Raw genomic sequence first — 22662 nt, 5'->3', positions numbered from 1 at the left:
TTGGAAACATCTCACCTACCATTTGTCCCTAAAACTTGGACACCTTCCCCCATGCAGCCACCCTCCACTGCCAGTCGAGGGAGGCAGGCGGCTGGGGCAGACGTGGTGACCTGCGGTGCCCAGGACTTGGGCAGCACCTCGCCAGGGACCCCAGCGCTTGGGGCACCCAGCTGGAGCCAGGGCAGAAGCAGGGGCTCAGCCCTTGGGGCCACCCTTACCCCAACACCTTCTCACAGGCCATCAGCAGAGCCATAAAAGAAGTTACAAAACTTTCTTTTTAATATTCCCCAGACCAGAGATCCCGTCCCAGCCCGTGGGGGTGCCAGGGGAAGAGAGCAGCAGGGACCCCCAGTACATTAAATGTTGGCCTCCCAAGAACCGCATACCTAAAGCTGCTGCTTACTGCAGTCTTCAGAGTTGCATCCTATACTCTGAAAAGGTTCAGTATTATTCATTTTGGATCTTAACAGCATTTAATTCCGTCAGTGAGGAGTTGCAGACAGCGATCTCCTCCATTAGCGCTCTTTTTTGTGATTGTCACAGAACATGCCTCGTGCAGCAGCGGGGTGTGTGTCTTGTAAGACAGGAGTGCATTTTAAATTGTACCGGGTCTACATCCAGCTTGTTCGCCATATGTTTAAAGCTGAAAGCACTCTAGCATAGCTACAGCTCAAAAGCAGACACATAATTTGTTCCATATCGAAGCACTCTTGGATACACTTTTCCTTCAGACTAGCAGAGATAAATGACTTGCTGGAAGATATCATTTGTAGGACAGAACATTTATATTGCAGAGACTAGAGGTTTTTCTAAAGCTTTATTATTGTTGCAATGAATCAGCATTTGCTACTTGATGTAATCTTGGCAGCACGGCAATATGCTTTTTACCGTTTCAAAAAGAAATGCAGAGTAGCTGTTTTATTTCAAAATAGCATCTTTTTTTTTTCTTTTTTGTTTTAAAGGAAGTGCATAGGTAAGGCTATCAGATGACAGGTCTCAAAACACATACAAAGGATTTTACCTTTGGAAGGTGACTATTACAGATCAGATTCTGCATATTACCATTTTTATCAAAATAGCTGAATTTGAAAAAGATGAAAAAGAACAAATTGCAGTGACGTCTTTGAGCCTGCACACAATTATACATGCTGGTATAGTTCTAAGTGCATGATGGTTTACTGCATTATGTGGGTCTCCACAAATGCAGCTCTGCTCACAGATACAACATTTGCAGGAGCCTGAAATAACAACCCTCTGATTCTTTATTTTCAAGTAAGGATATTTCTAACTTTGTTAACATACATTCCCCTCTCCAAATCTGCTGGAGGGTATCCATTCTGTCTGATACAGAGCTAAAAACCTTTTGTGCTGGTAATACTTGGAAACGCCTTAGAGCACTAGACAGTGTTTCCATTTTGCAGAAATGCATAGTGACTTAGGAGCATAAGCACCTTTACGAGAGCACAGTTAAGCAGAATAGGATCTGAAACTCCGTTACCGGCCAGTATTAACTGGACGGGGGAGGGCTTTTGAAAATGGAAATCTAATGAATGAATAAATGCAATTTCAGAAGCACTGTATGCATGCACACATGCCCAGATGTGTTTAGTTTAGCCCTGCCGTTCCTTCTTGCTTTCTCTATAACCCTGCTAATATTAAAGAATAAATCTTGCTCTCACCCAGTGTCTTGCTCCCCTTCTTTCCTTGCTTTCCCTAATATCTATCACCCAAAAAGATCTCTCTGCACCTCCATATTGTTAACTGCATCCCATTAGCTGAGAACACCCTCATCTCTCTAGATGAAGAGCATAAGGGTAGGAATTCTTGTTTGAATATTACTAAAATCTACAAAAGTTGACAGGATGATGACATACAGTATGAATGATGCCACCCAAAGAGGACGAAAAATGCTGCAGTCCTTCCTCATGCAAGATTTGCAGCGGTTTTTTTTGTTTCAGCAATAGCTTGTAGAACTGACACCTAAAAAAAAATTACACAGAATATAAATTGAATTTATGACATAACAAATAATATTTAATATATAGCATTGAATGCGTACACATCAATATCAGTGCTGTAACAACAAAACAGAACTTGTAAAATTAGCAGCAGTTTTTTGCAAGTACAAAAATACACATTTTTTTCAGAACATATATAATAGCAAAATTTATCAGGATATATTATACAAACTCAAAGCATTTAGATAATGCGTTACTTTTAATATATTATATGATGTTTTAGATGCTGCATAATAAAATTACATGTGTTCTGCTTGCAATAATACATAATGCCATTTACAGCAATGTTAAGAAACTATTCACAACTTAAACACGAACAGAACAGCCAACGAAGCACAATAAATGAAACACACAGAGTTGCGAGGTGTTAGTTACAAGCTTCAGCACTTCTCTTTACATATTTTTGAGCTTATTTTTTTCTTTCTTTTGCAGTGTGAAAGAAATAACTACACCTATCGAACATACCTTATAAACATACAGAAAACAATACACTTATATTCCTTGGAGGACAATGAAGGTAATAGCTATCAGTTTCAGAACAGTAGTATAATACCACAGTTATGGAATCTATGCTGACTTTGCACGCTACATCAAAACCACAAAGGACTGGGACTCACATCCGCAAGGCTCAACACAGGAGTGGTGAAGGGGAGAGGCCCAGCAGGCACCCCGCTGCCCTGGCAGGCTCAGAGAACAGGGCGCTTCTCTCAGTTACCTCTGGGGACCCTTCCAGAGTTTCGGGAGATTTCTGTTTCCTTGCTTTTTAGCAGTTTGTATTATTCTTACAATGTTCTTGCAAAGCTTTATGTGGGAACATTACTCAGAGAGTTTCCTAAAAAAAGAAAACCTGTGAATCTGGGGACTGCTGAATGAAATTTGAACAACCTGGATATTAAACTTAAAATGAACACACATTAACACCAAAGGCATTTTCTTTATGGTGTTTATTTTAAGCGTTAAGATTCCTCCGCAAAAAAGCTTTGGTCAGTCTCTTCAAACTTTGGATTGCTGTAATGCTCTTCTAGACCTCCTCTTTGATCTTGGATCATGAAGTCTGTCTCTTCCGGTGGCTTTCAGAGGTAATGGCAGAATGTCAGGCTTAATCAAATAGCCGTCGACTCTGTCAGTAGGTTTCAGGGGCGCTGGCCTGCTGTTGAGCTCCACCAAGCCCCCCTCAGCCAAAGCGTCGGTAGGTTGTGGAGATGGTGGCACCCTGGTGGGTGTAACCAAATAGTCATCAGCCGCTTCAGCGGCAGTGTCTTCGTGTTTCTTTAGAGACTGAAAAGTGCTATCGAAAGGGGAGGAGGTTTCAGTTGGGGTAAACACAGATTGGTCTGAAAATTGAGAGAAAGCACTGTCCAGAGAGCTCATCGATGACACAGACGGAGACGTCCCAGGAGAAGACAGGCTAGAAGAGCTAAATCCTGAGCAAATATTTAATCCCTCTGGCGCTGGAGGCAGGAGGCAATGGGACAAGTCTTTCTTTTCAATGTTTTGGTTTGTGTTGTCACTTTTACCAACATTAATCCCTATAATCAAGCTCTGATTAATAAGCTTTTGCCCCTCCATCTGCAATGACCGAAGCTGACGGAGATAGTCTTCGTCTTCATGAGACAGGACAACGTCACAGCTGGCTTTGCGTGTTGCCTTCTCATGACCATCGCCAACGCAGGCGAAGCTGGGGGGGAGGAGGCCAATGGCCGGCTCTGAGGAGCGCCTGTGTCTCCTCAAAGTTTTGAGAGCGCCTGAGGTAGCTGCTGAAGAGAAGCCCAGTGCATTCGAGCAGAGAGACTTGTTCTCCGAGTTTTCTTGTGATGAAAACTTACGGTGTACGTCAACAGAAATTGTCAATTGTTTTGATTTGGTTTTACTTTGGATTTCATCCACCTCCGTCTGCTCTGAATCACCGTCACTCAGAGTGAAGACAGACTCCCTGCTCCTGTTATCCTGATCTCGGTTCTTTATCCAGTCGCTGGAAGAGGAGTCAGCTTCATCGTTCGCCTCATTTTCCAGGCTGTCGTAGGAAGAGTCATTCAGATGGAGAGAAGCAGCATCTGCAAGGACAAACCAAGTGTTAACACATCAGTGACTGAACCACCCTGCTGACAAGCAGCTGCATTTTTTTTTTGGCAATTATCCTTTACTTTCAGGAGCATTCAGCCTTTAAAGATTCTTCAAGCAGAAATGCTTTTCAGAAATTTTTTCAGAAGAATTTCAGCAGAAATTTTTTCAGAAAAAATTACTGTCTAATTTTGAAATGGAAAAACTGAAATGAGTGCTAAGTTGCAGTTCAGTCAAGAAATATAGGATAATGGCACAAATAAGGGTTAAGGTTTTTTGTGTTGTTTTTTTTTTTAAATGGGGAACTTTAGGAGTAGGTAATCCAGCTGTAAACAATAATTTACATACAGTATATTGAATCAGTAGTTTATTGAAATTTTCTTTTTGTTATTTAATATTGAAAGCATCATTTAACCTTTCTTTCCTTCTTTTAGACAAATGAAGAAAACAGGGCATACTTTGTACTTTTATGGTCTTCCAGAAATTACAGTATTTTTAAAAGCAGCACTATGAATAAAGTTCTAGTCTCAGTTTAAACAGTCACCTGATTTCCACTGAGCAATGCACAACTTGGCCCTATTCTGTATATGCAATAATTGGAATTACGTTAAATCTCTTTTGCTCTGGGCTATGCTAAGCTGACTTATCTCACACTTGCAGCAGGCAGAGTTCACACATGGGCAGTCACCATGCCTCAGTGCGTGCCTGAAAACTCGTGCAGCTGCCGTAACCTATAGTGGATCTGAGCTCTCAGCCCCAGCACATCCTAGAAGAGCAGATCCCATGTGCTTCCACTCTGGGGGAGGGGGCAGGCCAAACTTCACTGGATTTCACCAAATTTCAGTGGAGGCAGTGCATGAGGAGTTTGGGACGGCCACACTGAGTCAGTCTGGCGTGCTGGAGCAAGTGCCATTACCACTTTTAGTATAGGCCAGCTATACCAAAATTTATTTTACAGAAATGCTGCTTTAGAAATATTTTAAGGAGAGACCCAAAACTCCAGTCAAAATTGATATTATCACAGAGTTGGAGAGAAAAAGAGCATTTATGATATTCTGGAATGCTCTGCCAACTAGTCTGTCAGACATTTTCGGTCACCGGTTCCATGATTTTTCTGTGCTAGGAGCAAAATCTGCATGTCCCATTGAAACTCTGGAGATCTCTCTCTTTTGATAATGAAGAATAGATGCTTTCAACCCTAATAGAATGGTATTATAGCCTTTGTTGATCACTGACTTCGTGATATTCTGGGAAAATATAGGCTGGGGCAAAAATTCTAGAGTTGAGATGAAACGTTCTCCAGATTTTTGTCTTTCTTTTTATTTGTTTCCCCTCCACCCTTTTCTAACATAGTGGCTCAGATGACTGGAATAGGAGCAAGGGATTCTTTGGGATCATACTCCAGGTCTATGATAAGTTGAATCAGTGATTATCACCAATACTTTCGGCAAAGGAAAGAGAACAGCAGTATCTGGGAACACCACATGAAGAGGGAACAGCATTCTTCCATGGAATATACTGATCTTTTGCCTGGCTGAGTTTAGCTGTCTAGCAGGATCAAAACATCATTTGTATTACCTGAGCCGTTCTCTCTCTTGCATGTGATCAGTATTTCTCCAAAGAGGGAGGTAATTTCCTCTCCAAAAATCCTGCAGCAATTCTCAGTGAGGAACTGTACCAGACTAGAAATCTGCAACAAAGCAATGGGAGAGAGATGTCTTGTCAGATCTTCCATTATTCCATTCAGGGCAAGCTTACCATACAGATGAGGAACAGGAGCAAATTGCCCATCCGTGATGTGCCTCCTGACAGCCAAGAACTCCTCTCCCGATCTCCTGGGCCTGAGGAAAACAGTCAGGCCCAGCTAAAATGTCCCAGTATACATGCTTGTATACATCTTTTTCATTTCTACTCTGTCCTGTTCCAAGGTCACCACAACCAGCAATCTTTTTGATGAAAGAAGCACTTTGCTAATACACTGGCTATTGTTTTATGATCTTCCTTCCCTACTTCCAGGCAGATTATGAGAATGAATCAATGAACGTTTCTGGAGCCCTGATAAGAGGACAAGTCCTGATCTGAAGAGGTACTGTTTTCACATTTGTAACCAACAGCCTGGTTGAACAGGATGAAGACTGGTTTGGTTTTTTACTACATGCAGTGAATCTTACCTTTTTTGTAAATTCACTTTCTATATCAGGAGTGGAGGAAACAGGAGGCCAGAGCAGGCTAGGTGCAATGCAGATAGCCAGATTAAACGCATTCATCTGGTTCTCTTCAGATCGCATTTCTATACCATGCAGTACTCCAAAGATGTAACGTAAGAGAACAACATTAGCTCTGGGGAGCTGCTCTATTAACCTGAAAACATATACAAATGTAATTCTTCAAATTAGTGACTGGACAAAATAAAACCATTTTCCATGGATACACACAAGTCAAGATAATGAAAATACAGAAACAGGGTAACATGGTCCACTAATTAAACCAGGGAGTGTGTCGAAGAGGTGTTCTTGCTCAGCTGCTTTCCCTCATTGTGACACATCTCTGAACAGTTTTCTGTGAGGACAGAAAACACCCTAACACATAATTAAGATTACACTCTGTCAAACTAATGAACCAAGTACAATGCATGACATGAAACTGTATTTCACCTAAGTTGCCTGATAATTCACTATTCACTTAACCAAACAGTTCAGTTGTCTTTCCATGCCATCTAGTTGCCATAAGTATATATGTATGTAAGTACACATGAGGTCAGCTAGTGTACAAAGCTCTCTTTCCCATGACATAAACTTTGCCCACTTGCTGTTTTATATCACCTGCAAGGGCGGAGGCTTCCCTTGTCACTATGCTCCAGTATTTCATTCACAATTCCATCTTGACTTCAGAATGGTCACTAAAATTTAGATGAATGAGGGGGAATATATGAGGAACTGATTTCAGCTACCCTTTCACCCAGAATCCCAAAGTTCCCTGCCGATGATTTTGGGTTTAGTATCAGGCAGAAATCCACGTCTTGGACAGCGTATTGATAAACACTATAAATATTTTTTTTCATGAAAGGATATTTCATTTATTTACTGGTATCCACAAAAGGCAGAAAAGCGGGGCAAAAGAGAGTCAGAAAATTGTCCCATACAGGCAATCGCTTAAATATATATGTAAGTTTGAATGCTCTGTCACACACAAAGATATTTTTAGCATCTATTTTAAAAAAAATTTAATTGTGAGTTGTAAGTCAAATATTTGGGATTCTGCATTCTGAGATAGGAAAAGAATACAGAGAATATAAGTAACTCTACCTTTGGATGCTTTTTATCTTCTCTTCGTTATTTCCTTGATCCATCACAGAGACCCACTTATCACAGAGCTGGGATGACAAAATGCTACCTGGGATGTTGCGAAGAAAATCCTTATCAAGAGAAAAGAAGAACAAAATATGTGAACAGCTGTTCTGGAGGGAGTAGGAATAAGATATGCAGATACAAGAGGATGTATCTGTGGGATGGCACTAGCTGCCAAGCATCTTGTTCCACACAGCAACCAAAACCAGCAGAAAATCATCTGAGATAAAGAAGTACTTTGGATTATGCTTAAAGTGAAAATTTTGCTCTCCTTTCCTCACCTTTTCCTGTCAAAATAGAGGTATTTGGATGCTTCATCTGCTATTGCTGAACTAAAAAATCTGCAGTGGGACCAGTTATTTTGATGCTGCATAATGTCTGTCTTTACTTACCACTTAACTTCATCTGTAGTCCCCATTTCTTCTCCTTAGCTGACAAGCTCCAATATCACCAGACCATAAGCACTCCAAGGCACCCCCACCTTCCTTCCCCTAATCAATCCCTTGGGTAATGGAGTACTTACACTAGTCATGGATAGTCTTGCTGCTCCTGTTTCCTAATACCTCAACCACTGGTGAGCAAACTATTGCAATTTGGGAAGGAGCCCAAATCCCAGCTTCCCAGACGAGCTAGGGTAAAGGAAGCTATGAAGCACCCGAGTAACACATTTGTTCTTATGTGGTAACTCTTCACTTTGATAAATGCTAATCAGTTGCCCCTCAGTGAAACTGTTACCATGGGATGAGTTTTGCACACAAGCACTTTGCATGGTGCAGTGGTCCTGCCCTAAATGTACGTCCTAAATCCACCAGTAGGAAAGTAATTGTGTAAGTAAGTCTCACCCATGAAAACCTCTCAAATGGTAGCAAGAGGAATGCAATAAAAATATTCCCCTGAAGCAGTACTTGCTTGAGAATGGAGATTACTATTTCTTTTAAGCAAAACCTACACATAAACAGATGCACTGTACTAAAATATGAAAAGAAATATGCTGATCCTCCTCGTAGCTGAAATTTTACTGAAGGCATGGGATGCTTTTTGCACAGGGAACATTGTTTTTAATGTACAAGTCTAAGAAAAGATAATGAATGGGAAAATTAATCCAAATATTTTGGGCAACACTATACACTCGCTAGGGTCTGTTGTGTAGGGTATTACTGACGAGTAAGGAAACAGGTCCACAAATCTGCCTTTCTAGTATTTCATTGACTTTAAGCAGAGATAAAGAGAATAACAGGACTAGGTTGTAGCTGAGACCTCAGGAACGCTGGCAGCAAAACAAACTGGCTAGTCCTCTTCCCCATCCTAATTCAGTGGTAGCCTCCTTTGGAGATCCTCACAATGTTAAGGTGCCAGCCCATTTTTCTTAATTTAGCCCACCAAGGGCTGTCCTTGGGGAAAAGTCCTACTTGTTTGTGCCTGAGATCTGCGCTGCTCTCACCCAAAAAGGGGCAAAGGAACATTCTTCACATACCTTAAACAAAGATGCTGTCACAAATATGGATTCGCAGGCTAGGTCCACTTCAGCGCCCGAATCAAGCTTCTCCTTGAGCTCTTTGCAGGTTTTTGCACTTCCAGAGCGTCTGAAAATACCTTCGGTAGAAGGGCCCTCTTGGTAAAGGAGGGAAAGCATGTCCTAAACAAAATTAAAAGACAGAGAGGCTTTCTCAGAATATATTTTATTGCCTAGTGCCATTAAAATGTAGTTTTGCCACTTTTGCCACATGTGAAAACCTCTGAGTCCTAAAAAAGCTCACAAATGAAACACAAGTCAAGGCTCACCCTCCAAGCCATGCCAAACTGCACAGCAAAGCTGTGGTCTGGGGCACTGATTTTGGAAAACACCCCCTCAGATATACTGTGCTGCCACTGCTGAGCACTAACCTGCAAGATCTTCCAGGATCTGTGCAAGTTTTAGCCAAGTCATTTAAATATATAAACACTGTGGCATGGGAAAAAGGGAGTAGTCTACCTAATCCAAAGCTCTGTATCTGACAGTGGCCTCAGCCAGACACCACTTTCCAGGAAGATATGAGACTCTCACTGCTCATCAGTGTGTTCAATATTATCACCAACCAGAGACAAAGACTTCTGTTCCATGCCTGATGTCTGCAAAAAAAAGAGATTTTATCTAAGCTGGAAAGTGCTTTGTTTGGTAACATCTATCTGCACTTCTACAGCAGATCAGAGTCAGATTTTACCCCCTTTGCTTCTTGTGAGCGGTATCGTGTACTCTGCAAGCAGCTCAGGGCTGTTAGCAGGACCACCTCTGGGGCAAGGTGCTCCTGCCTGGGAGGTCACCCAGAGGGGATAAAGCTTGGCTTATGGCTCCTCTGAAGCCAATGAGGCCGCAAAGGAGTGAACAGCTAGGCAGCTCACTACATGAGATATTTAAAAGGAAAGGGAAAACAAGCAGATTCCTGCCTAGCTTTTAAAATAACGGGAGGGCCTGACTTCTGCTAAATAAGAGAGGAAAAAGAGCAGAAAAGGAAAATGCTGAAATCAGAGACCTCTCCTGAGGTAGTATGTACATGATACTTTCCAGCTGCTTAATTCTCCGCAGTCTCCTGTGGGTCATCTCTCAGATATGCTGGTCACCTCTCCCCAGGCCTGCTCCAAGCAATGTGGAAGCGACGTGGAATTTGTCATGTTTGTCTCTTCCAAGGGGGGGGACGCGTGCAGACTGTCTCTGGGATTACGTGCACGCACACAGTGGTCTGAGGACCAAGTTATCACAAGAAATGGCAAGAAAATGGACACTGGGGGAGAGTCTGTCATCATTAAACCAAGTTACTGTAACAGTGATGGCTAAGCAGTGGGTTTTGGTGACTTTCCTAGTCTGGCCTGTGAGGTAGGTCTTCCCGACACACAGCAATGCAAATAAGTCTACTGGAAACTATTATTTTTACTTTTCTTCTTTAACGTTTCTTTCTTGCTCTTGCAGAAATTGAAAGCCAAGCATTCATGTAAGTGCAGACACTTTGGAGGAGCACCTTTCATGGCAGCAGGACTTGTGTCAGCATTTCCATTTTCTTTGCAGGGATTTCGAGCTCTGCTGTCAAAACAGGCTGAGTCCCACAGCACAGGTTCTTAGCGCATGAACAGACACTTTGAAAATATATTTTGAATAAAATACCCACAAGAGAAAACTGGGAAGCCCCTCTTAAAGTAGTAAACGCAGGCAAAATTACATGAATGAAGCTAATGGTGTAAGACAATTCAGTGTGGCAATGGCTAAAAGAGAGCCCTTCAGCTGTGAAAGCAAGTTTGAAGTTCTGAAGCAGAGATATCAAACGTGCCTGCAGCATTTATCCCTGATATTTTCTTTTTCTTGCAGGTAAATCCCACACAGTCCCTCAGATGCAGTATTCCATTCTCCAGAGATGCTGCATGAAACCCAAAGTAAGTTATATTTTGTAGCATAAACACAGTGTTTAAGATTCAAAGCACAAAGTCTACTGAGCTGTGATTCTATGCTTAGTAACTTTGGTTTTTTTCAGATAAAAATTTACTAATATTTATGTTTTGGAAAAATTTCTGAAAGACAGCATTGGCTCATATCTCAGAGAGAACAAGAGACCAGGTTCTTACAGAGTCCATCTCTGGAGGGCTTATTTAAATAACTTAAATGATAACATTGCACACTTCCTCCTCAAAAGAAAATAACAAACCCACACTATTAAAAGACTTGAAAAGTCCTGGTATGATTCACTATTCAGGCAGTGATAAAGCAGCACATCAAGCACAAGCTTAGGAGACAAACCATCTCCTCCAGTAAACTGGTATAACCAGTTAACTGGTGATTTCAGTGGGGTTCTGGCAAGTTGTTCCAGCTGAAAGTCGGGCTGTTAGGATGAGGGGCCCGATCCTGCGGGGCTCACTCCCACCCTGTAAACATTTCAATTGCTGCATCGACAACAGGGCAGCCCTCAGTCCTGACCAAAAATGCCACATATCTGCCTTAATTATGCCTAGGAATAGGCTCTAGGACAACCTTTTTCATGTTCCTGGACTGATTTTGAGAGCACCCACAGCACTAGCGCTCCCTCGAGACAGGATGAAAAGATGCTCCTGCAGCCTCCGCCTTCCCACCTATTTTTGCAATGGTGCTGTCAGATCAAAAATGAGGACCCAGAGTGCTTGCCTGCCCTGGGATGCCTTCAAGAAAGGCTCTGAAACTGCCTACTTAAGGGTAGGTAGCATTTGTATGCACACGTGGGCTGTCTGTATGGGACAGCAGAAACCACATTTATGGAGTTGGGGATTTTACAGAGATCTTTGGAGTGATTTTAAAAGTATGTGTGAACGTGGCATTTATTTACACTGCATAAGTGAGGATTAGGGAACCAGCCTTATAGCGTGGGCTATAAAGAAGAAACAGCCCGGAGCAGCAGACCGATCACATATATTTCTCAAGCTGTTTGTTATTAACCAGGCCTGACCACAGCATATGTTAAAAACCAAAGTTCTTGCTGAGAACCACAAATGAGGTTTCCTTCTGGTTTCTCTGCTTGGGTAATTTCAGTGTCCATTTACAAAGTGTCTCCATGTTCTCATTCACTACACAAAGAAATTCCATCACTGTAAGAGCCAGCCCTGAGCCTAGGACTCACCAAGAGGGGTTTGGGCAGGTTGTCATCCTCACAGATGGCTGTTAGCAAGAGGCCAAAGAGCTTCCCAGGAGCAGCAGATGTTGAGGAGAGGGGTGCATTGTCCAAGTGAGTGCCTGAGCCACGCCAAAAGGCCCAATTTATGATAGATCTTTTCCTTTTAAATGACTTCTGGCTTAAGTCTGGGAAAAGAGAAAGGTGTTTATTAGAAGAAATGCATTTCAATTCTAATTCCAGTATTTGTTTTGTAGTAGTTGCTATGGTTTCAAAGGAAAAAATGTCATGAACTCAACCAACTCCTTGGCATCCGGCTCAGCCTAATCCACCATGCACATACCTGTGCGTGTGTGTGTGGAGAATGTGCTGCCTTACCCACGCTCTTAAGAGGATCACAGGATCTGCACTGCACTGCTGGACCACAGGGTCAGCACTTACCACTGTGGGATGGCAAACCTCAGCCCGCTGACTTCACCCGGAGCTGGGCTGTGCTGAATAACTCATTTCCCATCCACAGGTGCAAAACCACAGACCTTCTTTGGAAAAAAATAATACATAAACACCACTGCCCTCACCTTGGCTTGCTGTCCGGAGGCATCCTAGTTCCCCTGGCAATGCAGGAGAGCACCTGTTCTCCCCACAAGTAACACCAGAGAACCAACTAATGGGGTGAGATGTTTTCAGACCAGGAAAAGTCACTGCCTTTGCTCTCTTCTCCACAAAGCTAGTGTATCATTAGAGTCCTCGCTCCAAGCATTTGCTGACCATGGCCCAGGGACGGTGCCTGCCCTTTAATCAACGCCTTCCAGATGGCATTTCAGCATGCTGCTAACACACTGATGGACTCCGTTTGTCTTCATTTATTTTAACGTATTTCATGAGATATCTAAAGAGTATCACTAATTGAAGCTCTTATTTGCAATGCATAGAGAAGGAAATACTGGTATTAGGATACAAAAGGGTTTTTTCATGACAGTGTAAATGCTTCTTAACAGCACAGGCTACTGTTAAGGGTGGGTTGACACATTTATGATGAAAGTGCTAACCAGAAAAAATTTATTTTGATATACTTTTCCTTTTCTAGATGTTTTCAAAGCCAGTCAGCTTTGATTTAGTAGCTTACCTACCCTGTGCACCTTTCTATTAGCTCGTTCTTCCTCCTGGTGGAAAAAACCAAAACCATTTTGCTTTCTGCTGTTGTGGAGGGCAGAAGCAAGGCTTGCAGAAGGAAGGATTGTGGTATAATACCAGACTTTTCTCTCCTATAATTTACTACACTTGTTTTTTAGCCCAAATAGTGATTTTCATTAGACGTCATTCCATTCTAGATCATGGTCCCTTTGGGAATAGGTGGAAGTCTTTTCATTAGAGGCTTACAGGATGAAAAGTTACAGTTTAACTCAAAATGTGAACATATGAATGTGAAAGCCTGATGAAAAATTCTTTTAATAAAAAATAATGAGGAGGATATACATTTTTAAGCAGTCCAAAGCTTCATGAAATATAAGCTTGGCAGTGTCTAAGGCTTTACTTGACACATCATGTTTTGGGAGAACATAACTAACCTATAACTTTCAAAATGGCAATTTTCCTTTCAGATGGGCTGGATATTAGCATGTGAATATGGTTTGCTTCACTGGAGTTCTATTCACACAATGGCAAATACATATAGGTGTTTTTTTCTGGCAACCCTGTAAATCTCAGTGGAAGTAAAAATTAGGAAGAAATGCTATTCTGGAGAACAAGGAATAGCAGAAGTGGAAAAAATGCATCTTCAGATTAGGAACTTTTCTTAGTCTTTCACTGTTTGCTCCACTCCTAAAAGCCATAGCCCAAACTGACAATGTGAGCAAGGGGTTATTGTGATTAACTGCAGCTCTCTCCTGGGACAGGAAGGAAATCTTAATCAGTGTTCTTCAACATACCGGCGCAGAAACCAACAACTGATGTACGGCAACGAAATGCCAAGTCACTTAGAAAACTAACATTCACTGAACAACAGGAAAACTCATCCTTTTCATATCCCCTTTTCTAAGGGTGTTGAGAAGTCTTAAGGTAAAGAGCAGATGAGAAGGGGAGGATGTACACTTTCTTTTCTTGAACCTGTGCAAAGTTACAACACTAGGAGAAGCCCAGCCTCCACTCTGCCAAGACCCATGCCAATTATTGCTCGGCAGAAGTACTTCCATACAAAAAAATCAGGGCCTTGCTCTGGTGGATTATTCTAGGCAAAAATCAGGAAAAAAGCAATACTTCTTTGGTTGCAGGTCTTGCTCAGAGCTCACAACAGCTGCCTATTCTGCTCATATTTTACATGCAGGGAATTTCTATTCATAGGTAGTGTCCCCTGCAAGTGGCATTTCCTCTTCTTGTAAACTAATCAGAAACTTATAAATAAAACCTCAGGTCTACTTAACAACGTAGCATCCTTTCTGATCAGACCCCTAAATGTCAAACAGTTTTCAAAGACCTCCTTTCTGTATTGAGACCAACTTGTTGAAATTTTGCTTTCTATTTTAACAGACGATTAAATAATAATTTGGATTACAGACTAACAACTGACAGCAGTCAGTTCTTTCAAATTAAACTTTAAGCAAATCATTATTTACAATACTTTTTAGACATGTGCTCATGAGCATTACTTAATGGCTATGTTTAACTGGTAGGTGAGCGTTCCTGTTACGTGCTGAAAGACTGCAGGAGAGGCAAAGAAACACTCCAGTTCTTCCACACAGTAAATTCTTCTGTACTTTTTTTAACCATCCTGCCAGGACAGCTGATGCAACTACACCACCACAGTTGGTGTCCACACAGCTACTTATTTGACATGATGGCCAGTTGTCAGTCATGTCTGCCTGTCAACACCTACAATGCTGCCTAACCATGGTGCATGCTGGTACAACTGGGCAGCTACACCTTGCTGCCTCCAGAAGGGACAGCGTGTCCAGCAGAGCGGTATCGGTGCAGGGAAGTGATAGGAGGGAGGATAGCACAGCGTGCGTGGCAGTGAAATGTGGGGTTACAGGCTCTGCTCCCTGTAAATTTGCCCTGTATGTGGCGGCGTGCCTAGTGGTTACCTAACAACACCACAGATTTTGGCTTGCTGACCTGACGATGAACCCAAAGCCAAATCATAGCCTTGGCTTGCACGCAGGTACCCTTCACCATTTTCCAAAATCAAAATAGGTGAGAAGGAGTTGGGAAGAGCACAACGAATAGCACTATATGCAAGATAATCTGGTTTGCAAGCAGCCAGACCTATACATCACTTTAAAAGGTTTTGTCTGATGAAAGTAGGAAAGGTGAATGGACTAAAAGCCTCTTTTAGTGCAGTCCCTGTGCATGACTTGCAGGCTTCCCCAGGTTTTTGCTGCCCCAAAGCCGGCCTCGCCTCCCCTCCTGCGGCTTGCACAGCACCGCTGACAACACATCTGCATTAGAATTTTACAGGCCTGATTTGCATTTCTATTTTCTCTTGCCAGTCAACGTCAGCTGCCAAGCGGGGCCTGTAAACCTAATTACACCCCTTTGCTAGATTGCCTCATTCTTAAAATATGCCATGAAGTAATATATGATACAAATTACTGGGGAAGGGGGGATGCAGGAGTGTGGAAAGGAAATTAATTTATATAAAATGCAATCAATTTCCGGAATAATTTGTAATAGACACTGGTATAGCCTCACTATATTTAATTTCTAAAAACATTACAAATGGATTCTATTCATATATTGTGGGAGGTTTTAGTTATTGAGGAGCGCACAGGATAACAGAGTGCTTATGTTATTTTCGTTATTATATGGTCATTAATGGTGAAGTAGGGCAGAGTTTCTAATTGAGGTGAGTATGCCAGTGTGTTAAGCACAATAAAAACACACTATGGGATGCATCCTTGCCCTACAGAGTTTTTAGTTTAATGCCCCAATCCTGTAAAGATCTCCTCATTTGTTTTACTCGTGATCAGTGAGCAGTCATTGCGTCATTGACAGCAGAGTACAAAACAGAGAGCAGGTGCTCATACTTTTGCAGCATCAAGGCCACAGGCAGAAGAAAATATTACTGTCTTCATTTTATTCAAAAAGAATTGAAATAAAGAAGTAGTATTTGCTCACTTCATCTAGGTACTCAAGTACATGCCTAGGCTTTGCCACGTGAGGGTCCCAGTGAGGCAGGTGCGTAGTCCGAAGTACCTTGTTGAGATAAAGGATGCTGACAAGCGCTGCATGGGAATTCTGTGCCGAAGTCAAGCCTTGACTCCTGAACCACAAAACCACGCTGCCTTGCTACAGAGCACAGCAAGGGCTGCAGAGAAAAGCTCAGCTAATAGACTTACAAAAAATTGCAGGGGAGAGATCTTGTCTTTCTTTAGGTAGTTTTAGAACAACCATTTAACAGGCAGCTTGTCAAAACGTAACTTACAAAGATGACACACATACAACAGCACACTCAAATCAGGGAGAGCTACATTGCAAAATCCCCCGTGCAGCTGGAAGGTACATCTGCGTGCTCCTCTTCGCTTTCCACCCCCCCTCATCCTGGCACGTTTGCTTTCTATAGCAGAGCCAGGGAGGTAGCCAGGCTGTGGGTGAACGACGCGGGGCGACGTACCGTTCAGCTGCTGGCACACAGCCAGGCGGCTTGGCTTCAGCACAAACTGGCACTGCAGCTCCTGGGGCAGCTGCTCCGTCAAGAAGGACCCCTGAAGCTGCCTGGGGCAGGCACAGTGCTTTGATCCATGGGGCATAGCGTCGCGAATGTGGCTCATTTTAATTCCAAAGGGATATTCATGTCCTGTTCAAAGAGAAATCATAATAATCTGTGTTGGATTGACTGGAGACTTGCAAAACTCCATCTGCCTTGGAGGAAAAGCAGATTTTGCATGCTGGCCTGTGGCACTTTCTCTCTCAGTAATCTCAGAATTGATGCTTTTCTGCATATTTACATTGGCATAAATCATACACTGGCAGAGATAGAGTTACTGTGTTCAGTGTAGTTAAACACACATAAAAGTAAAATCAGACCTATTACAGCTGTATCACATAAAAGCCCATCAGAAAAAATATAAGTGACTATTTCTGAATTCAGTGTTTATTCTTTCTACTGCTTTACTTGTGACACTGAAAGTTTAGGTATTGGTTGCTCAAATGGTTCTGGCAAGAAATGAGATTTTGGAAGCAGTCATCTATCAAAGTTTTGCTGAGCATGCAAAACCAAAAAATTCAGTGTGAAAGTGATCTTCCCTCCCTCTCCATGCAACAGCCATCAACTCAGTCAAACGAGACACAATTACAGTTCCTGTCTGAGGCTGAAACAGGAAGGAAACGTTAATCACAGGACTAATGCAAATGAGCTACGCTCAGCATTAACCAGCATCTTTGGGGACTACACAGCGGCAATTCATTTCTGGAGAAGCTTTCAAAAATGCCACCAGAAAGATATTGTTCGGACTTGTCTAAAGACCTGGCAGTTGAAATATATTAAATATGGGTGCAATGTTAAGACGTTTTAGTTAACTTGCACTTAGACTTGAACACTGAAAGTGGAAGAGACATTATTTGAGATTATAGGTAGTATGAAGCTGAAGCACAGCCAAATCCTGATGTCTATCTACGATAAAAGCTGGCCTTATCTAATAAACCTTTACATAAATATCAAGAACAGCACCAGTTTTATATCACATTCTTCTTTTCCAAGGATTGTAACTTGAATTTGCAGTAAGAGTCAGTCAATTAGAAAGGCCTTTCCCATTTCTGAATTCTCTGGTTCTATATTTAAAACCATGGCTGTGATTTTATCTGAAGAAGCTACACATAATAGTCAGAAAGACAAAGTCTGCTACGTTTCAAAGACAAAACAGTTTGCACTGTCTATAAGGTGCACAAGTTAGACATTTTATAAATATTAATGTTGTCTGACTCCAGCAAAGCATTTGTAGTTAAGGCTACTTAAAGAAGGAATGCTAAGATTTACTGAGGTTAGATTTGCAGGAGGAAAACAGAAAATCCACAAATTTTTCTTGTTCTAATCATCTGTGAACTCCTATAGCACAAGTAATGCCGGGCTTCTACAGGGGAAGGTTCTTAATAACAGGAAGGGATTTGTTCTCGGTGAATCATGGGCCAAAATCATATCACTCCATCCAATCACTTCTGAGCTTTGGGTTGATTCCTGGGGAGGAAATGTTTCGAAAAGCATTTTAGAAAGTGAATAAGCAATAATTTGCTTCTAATCAGAGGAGAGCTGTCAGGCAGTAAGAGAAATAGAGGATTGGAAAGGACCTCTTGAATCAGTTAACTTGAGTTGTGGAAGAACAGAACATTTCTCAAAACTCTGCTGAGTTTTGCTGAGGAGGAGAGTAAACAATGCTATTGGAAGTGTAGGAAGAAATACGGTAAAGCTGGACCAGCTTCAGGAGAGGAGGTGAGTGAGTGGAGAAGCTGAATCTCTAGAAAGACTTATGCTCATGCAGCAAAATCGGGGCAGAAATAAATGAACTTTTTCAACCTCTTAGTGACACAAGCAGACAATTGCTCTTCAAAACAAAGGATCAGCATCTGACTAGCTCCCCAAAAAGGCAAACTTGCGTGACAGTGACATAAGAGAAAAAATGGGAAAAACAGAACAAAACAAAAGAGGAAGCTGCATTTCAGCCTTCTCTGTATTTCTTGCTTCCTTCAGCACTAAAAACTGAGTGAATGTTGAAAAACAAAACCATGTCAAGAACTTACCAATAAGAGGGTAAGGAGCATCTTCTCTTCCTGAAATTACCCACAGCTTGTAGTCTTTTTCAGAGCCCTTTAAAACCAAAATTAAGAATAAGTTTGCCAGCCATTAAGAACAGGTTCGCGTTAGGTTTCTCACAATATAAGGATAATCTGCACCTTGCCAGCGGGGTCAAAGGAACCCCCTTTGCTTTTGCAGTGCCCAAATTTGCCACTAGCAAAGCTTCTGAATTGTGTCTGTCATGCGCAATATGTGACCAGGGTCCAGCTCTGAGCAGTGAGAGGGGCTGGAGCCCATCATTTCTGAAGGAAAACGGGGAGATTTGCCCCAGTTCTTTCACTGCTCCTGGAACCAGAGGGATGGAGGTCGCAGCCTGTCGGGACTCAGGATTGTTTTTGAGGCCAGATCAAGACATTAGCCGTGCCAGACCTCCCAGCCACATGGCTGAGTCAGTCCCCGGCCCATGTGCCTCCCCACTCCCAGGAGTCTGGAAATGAGGCAGCCCCCAGCATGGAGGGGACCTCCGGCCCCGGGTGCTGCTCCTGGCCTCCAGCGCCTCTATGCCCCACTTCTCCCCACTGGCGCTGAGCAGCACCCAGCCCTGAGGAGAGACAGGGCTGATCCCCCGGAGGGATTACAGATAAGCAGCATGAGGCGGGGGCCTGCTGCGGAGCATGTGGCAGACAGTGAGCAGTTTGTGTGAGCTAAGGTGACCCTTCAGCTCTGTCCTGAGTACCAGGGTAATCGCATTCGCCGGGACGTGCTCTGGCATATAGGCACCCCCAGCCTCACACCTGAGACCTCTGCTCCACCATCTCTCCAGCTCCTCTACAGAGCTCAGGCTCACCAGCCGACAGCATCCTGTGCCCTGTGCTGGAAGGCAGGGCAGGAGCACCCTTGCCTGAGACCTGAGCCTGCACTGATGATGCCAAGGCGAGGATGGCACCCAAGGGGCTCCTGGCACTCAATGCTGCCCTGAAATCTCCTCGTAGGGCTGCTGTCAGCCTTTTGTGCAGCCCTTTTCTGTGGAAGGGCTTGGGAGCGCTGGATGGTGTTTTAAGACTGCTGAGCTCTCCTTTAAAATTTGCTGTGGAGACAACAAATTTACATCAAAGGAGACAATTTGCAGAGGATTGGAGAATGTGAACATCTTTCGGAAAAGCTGTGTAAAACTGCTGATTTGAAAGCAAATTCTAAATATTGCCTTTAGCATAACTATACAAGTCAATGTTGCAGTTTAACTGGAGAACAGTACATTATTTCAGATATGATGGTGAGACAATAGAGAGAAAAAGAATAACATTTAAAATAAACCACTCTCAGGACAAAAGGTAGTAGCAAGTGGATAAATACACTGTGTGAAAAGTGATCTATTATACCTTAAATCCCTTTTCAGTGACACTGTTAAATCAGGATAATTAAAGTCTGAAAGTTTTCTGGCTACAAAAGGTGATAAATACCTCATGACAGTATTTAATAAGCTCTAAAATTAAATCCTATCTCCTTTTAAACAGATTTGCTTACTATCCTGCATTGTCTGGACCTTCATCCAGTGTCCAGAGCTCTTGAGACTCTTTCTACTTGCTGCACACACCCGGTGTAATGCTGATACACCCAATAAAGCCTTCACAGTTTGCTCTCTGACTGACAGAGCTTTCTGGCCTATATTAGCACTGCTGTTAAGTTAGCTAGCAGGGGGCAGAAGGAAAATAAATAGGCTTTGGAGACATCTCTGATGCCTTAGGGCAAGCAGCCAGGAGCAAATAAATACAGCTGAGGAGCACAAGAAAGGGTATTTACTTTTCCTTCTAAATATATATATGAAAGGGTTTGTTGCTGTAAAGGGGAAGCAAGGGAAGGGGAAGAGCTTGTAAGCGCAGTTTCAGGAGGCAGACTGCTCATCTCTCGATTGCAAATGTTGTCCTTTATGGGCTTTATAAGGCCATTTGTCGGTATAAATATGACTGTCCTAGAAAAATCAGCAAGTGTACTTACGGAGCTGGGAAACCCAAGGCCCTTCTTTCTGCCCCACTTGGTAATTTGGAACAGATGATCAATGCCATTTTGCACGAACTAGTTGTCATTTTACCAGACAAACCACAGAGGGAAAAACCCTGATGCGTTAAACCAGAGTGAACTCAGCCAAAGTAATAGCCCCATTAATCACACAACATGTGAAATGTAGTTTTTATAATTGCCATTGAAAAGTCGTAGAGCTCCTTTCAAGTGGTTCTCTCTGGACGTAAATAAAAAACCTTGAGACGGCATATAAGGAAAAGGTTCCTCGCAGTCAGAACAATTCTATGAGGGGGTTGGGTGTTTGATTGATATACAGGCTACAGCTTAATTTATTTAGCTTGTTTGATTTTATTGCTAATCTTATGATATGCCTCTAATGAAAAAGGCTTTATGGTATGAAGATGCAGTGAAAAAAAAAGTGGTATATTACTTGGGAAAATAATTCTGCAGGCAAGATTTTACATCTTTCAGATGGCTTTCATTCTTTTTCCACTTGAAATAAAAATGCAAAGAGGAGGAAAGGGTTGATTGTGATACATACAAAAGAACACAAAGCTGAAACCTAACCATCTCCTCCTCCTGCTCATCTCAAATAAAATATTCTCTTCCAATACTATCATTTTCCTGTTTTTTCTGTATACAAAATGAGGAAGTGCAAATGACACCCATAAAATGGAAAAAAATGAAACGCATCACAGTGAAGACTTGCAGTTGTAATATAGCGCAGTCTCTTGATTTTTGGTGCAGACTGGGGTAGACAATGGGATGGATTTTAACTCACATACTATCCTCTTCACCTTGCAGTCCCTCTATCAACTCCAGAGCTACCTGAATTGGATAGACTGCTGGATCCCGAGTTCAGGCCAGAGCCACAGCCCTGGTGTAAAGGGGATGTCTGAGCCATAACAAGACAGATAGATAGACAGAAATTGCTGTACCTAGGAAATACCAAGCTAGCAGAATAGGCCCCTGGATGCATTAAAAGCCTGTATAAATTAGGGATAATGAATGCTACAGAAGGCAAATTCTGAGGTTAGTCTCACTTTTGCTGGGTGTCTCCGGAAGCCCCAGGAACACACAAGAATATCATTTGGCCATATTTGACTCTTCAAACTGGGCTGTGGTATGGAAAATCTTGTCAGATTCCATGCAATGAGATCAATGTATACATCAAGACTAAGACATTTTAAAAAATCTTGTTACCCACACAGCAGACTGACAGGCCAGTTAGAAAGCTGTCATCCAGGAGCTTCTATGATCACCAGTGTTGGCTGAAGCCATGTTGTGAAACAATGAGAGAAACAGAATAAGGGAGCCAGAATTATTGTCCCTGGCACTGATTCATTATTACAGCTGAGGCACTACCTTGTCCTGTTTAGAGCAAAGGGAGCCAGTTGAGGCAGTACTTGATCTACTAGGAATCGCTGCATCTACTTGGTGCACTATCCGGCATTATCTTAAGTCCTGTAAAAGTCTTTTCCCAAAAGAGTTTCCGGCCATTGCTTCAATTGGATACATTCAGATTCTGTGCAATCACTCAGTTACATTCGTATCTCACATGACACTGAAGGTCCATGGATATTTAGAGTGTCTGATTTGGACGCTTGAGAGCAGTGCTTGTACTTGTAATCTGGGGACACAGCTGATCATGCATGTTTGCACATTTTGAAACCAACTAACAAGCAGGTCAATAGGTTTCCTGTTCACACTGAAGTATGCAAAAGGAGCTGTATCAAAATCTCACTTCTTCTGTCAAGAGATCTCCACTTGGGCATCAGCAAAACAGATTTAAAAGAAGCTTCAAACATGACGGATCCCTTACAGGGATGAGAGACTTATTCAAAACTTTCAAGGCACTTGATGATCTCTGGAGGTCTATGTATTAGCTA

The 22662-nt window shown here is 42.4% G+C and overlaps 1 protein-coding gene across 1 annotated transcript in view; it reads right to left on the bottom strand.

Annotated features, from left to right (window-relative positions):
• Positions 1–2363: 2363 nt before the first annotated feature.
• Positions 2364–22662, bottom strand: part of ARHGAP20 (Rho GTPase activating protein 20) — a 61493-nt gene continuing 41194 nt past the window's right edge. The window contains exons 9-16 of the mRNA XM_075140228.1: positions 18760–18826; positions 16640–16822; positions 12040–12218; positions 8901–9062; positions 7385–7494; positions 6251–6440; positions 5658–5769; positions 2364–4072 (exon numbers count right to left, since the gene is read on the bottom strand). Coding sequence (XP_074996329.1) covers positions 3012–4072; positions 5658–5769; positions 6251–6440; positions 7385–7494; positions 8901–9062; positions 12040–12218; positions 16640–16822; positions 18760–18826 — 2064 coding nt within the window. The 3' untranslated portion in view covers positions 2364–3011. The remainder of the gene's footprint in view (positions 4073–5657; positions 5770–6250; positions 6441–7384; positions 7495–8900; positions 9063–12039; positions 12219–16639; positions 16823–18759; positions 18827–22662) is intronic.

The sequence above is a fragment of the Calonectris borealis genome, chromosome 1, assembly GCF_964195595.1.
Source record: "Calonectris borealis chromosome 1, bCalBor7.hap1.2, whole genome shotgun sequence".
NCBI classification, from domain to species: domain Eukaryota; kingdom Metazoa; phylum Chordata; class Aves; order Procellariiformes; family Procellariidae; genus Calonectris; species Calonectris borealis.
Note: the sequence above shows the minus strand (reverse complement) of the source record. Positions and strands in the feature narration are given on the sequence as shown.